At 45.8% G+C, this 1,517-nt stretch overlaps 1 protein-coding gene across 1 annotated transcript in view; it reads right to left on the bottom strand.

Moving 5' to 3' along the window:
* exorh (extra-ocular rhodopsin) overlaps positions 1-1,517 on the bottom strand; it is a 5,906-nt gene that overhangs the window by 2,195 nt on the left and 2,194 nt on the right. The window contains exon 4 of the mRNA XM_008319393.3: positions 5-226. Within this exon, the coding sequence (XP_008317615.1) occupies positions 5-226 (222 nt within the window). The remainder of the gene's footprint in view (positions 1-4; positions 227-1,517) is intronic.

Genomic DNA, 1,517 nt, shown 5'->3' with positions numbered 1-1,517 from the left:
GGATGTAGATGACTGGGTTGTACAGAGCAGCGCTCTTGGCAAAGAAGGCCGGCGCCGTCATGAACACCGGTCCAAACTCCGTCCCCTGATTGGCAAAGATGTACCAGGCCACGCTGGCGTAGGGCACCCAGCACACCAGGAAGGAGATCACCATGACGACCACCATGCGGGTCACTTCCTTCTCTGCCCTCTGGGTGGTTTCAGACTCCTGCTGCTGGGCGGCAGCCTGAGGACAGACACAGGACGAGGTGAGGGTTCGAGTCCAAACAGAACTTTGAATCATTCAACTGAATGTGAAGTGAGTGTGAACTGGTTCGTCTCCTCGGTCTGACAGGAAGTCAGCGAGTTTCTACCTTCTTTCTCTGTTTTCTTCTTGTTCTTTCTGTTGACACAGATCAGGAAAATGGAACCAGTAGGTGGCGGTAATGCAACTAAAAAGACCGGCATCGTTAGCGTGTCTTAGATTTGTTGAAGACGAGATAAAATGTTGAGAATTAGAGCAACAATAACTCGTTGCTAAAACACCGCTCACTGTTGTTGTAGCGCATTAGCAGCGGTGGCTAACGGTCAAGGTTAATAAGCCAACTCTGCCTAAACAGTATCAGAATTAGTGACTTATTTTTTATATATATATATTTTATGAATATTTACAAAATACTACAGAATACTTTGTTGTCATCGTTCATTCTCGTTCTCTGCTTTTCTCGTCGTTGCGCTACTTCCTGTTGCGTATAATCCCGTTTTTTATCCAATCGTATTTCTGTCTCATGTGTTGCTACATTGAATGAAATCTGCCAATGAGATCGATTCTTTAACCAATCAGTCAACATGGCACATAGTTACTGTGGCGGTTTGAGTGATTCGATTGAGATCGACAGTGTCGAATCTACCAAGCTGGAAAATTATTGTTTTTCTGGGTTCGCTGCGTCTGTGGAGTCGACACTCTGAGCCTGAAGCGAAAAAAAGAAGAAATGATGCCGTAAATATGACGGAACAGACTGGACTGTTAGCATGAGGATTAGCATGATCATGGACGGAGCTGGAACTGGACTCGATGTTGGAACTGGAACACGATCATCTGTACAACAGTCACTGAACTCGTCTTAAGGAAAGAGAGGAGGAGTTTTGGTGAGTAAACGTCATTCTGTGTTTTTTTAATAATGTTGTAACTTTATTAATTTATTGTTATTGATGCTTTTCGATGTACATTATATCGCAGCTGTGGTTAAACTGTTTTGTGGGTTACGTCACTGATCAATAACGTCACTGCTAACGAAGTGCTAATTGAGTCTGTGCTCAAACTCGCCAAAAGCCGCCGAACTTTCCATAAATATAGGAATAAAAGCGGCGTCGGTGTCGACGCTGACAGAGTTCGATCCCCAGGTGTGGCTCAGAGCATCACTAACGAGGGCGTCAGGACACAGGGAGTGGGCTGACTGCCCTCTAGCTGCAGGACCTCGGTATAAGCTGTCACTTTGGCAGAAGCCTGTCCTGCTGGAGTGCCCCTCCCCCCACAC

This window comes from Cynoglossus semilaevis, chromosome 10, assembly GCF_000523025.1.
Source record: "Cynoglossus semilaevis isolate Cse_v1.0 chromosome 10, Cse_v1.0, whole genome shotgun sequence".
In the NCBI taxonomy this organism is placed as follows: domain Eukaryota; kingdom Metazoa; phylum Chordata; class Actinopteri; order Pleuronectiformes; family Cynoglossidae; genus Cynoglossus; species Cynoglossus semilaevis.
Note: the sequence above shows the minus strand (reverse complement) of the source record. Positions and strands in the feature narration are given on the sequence as shown.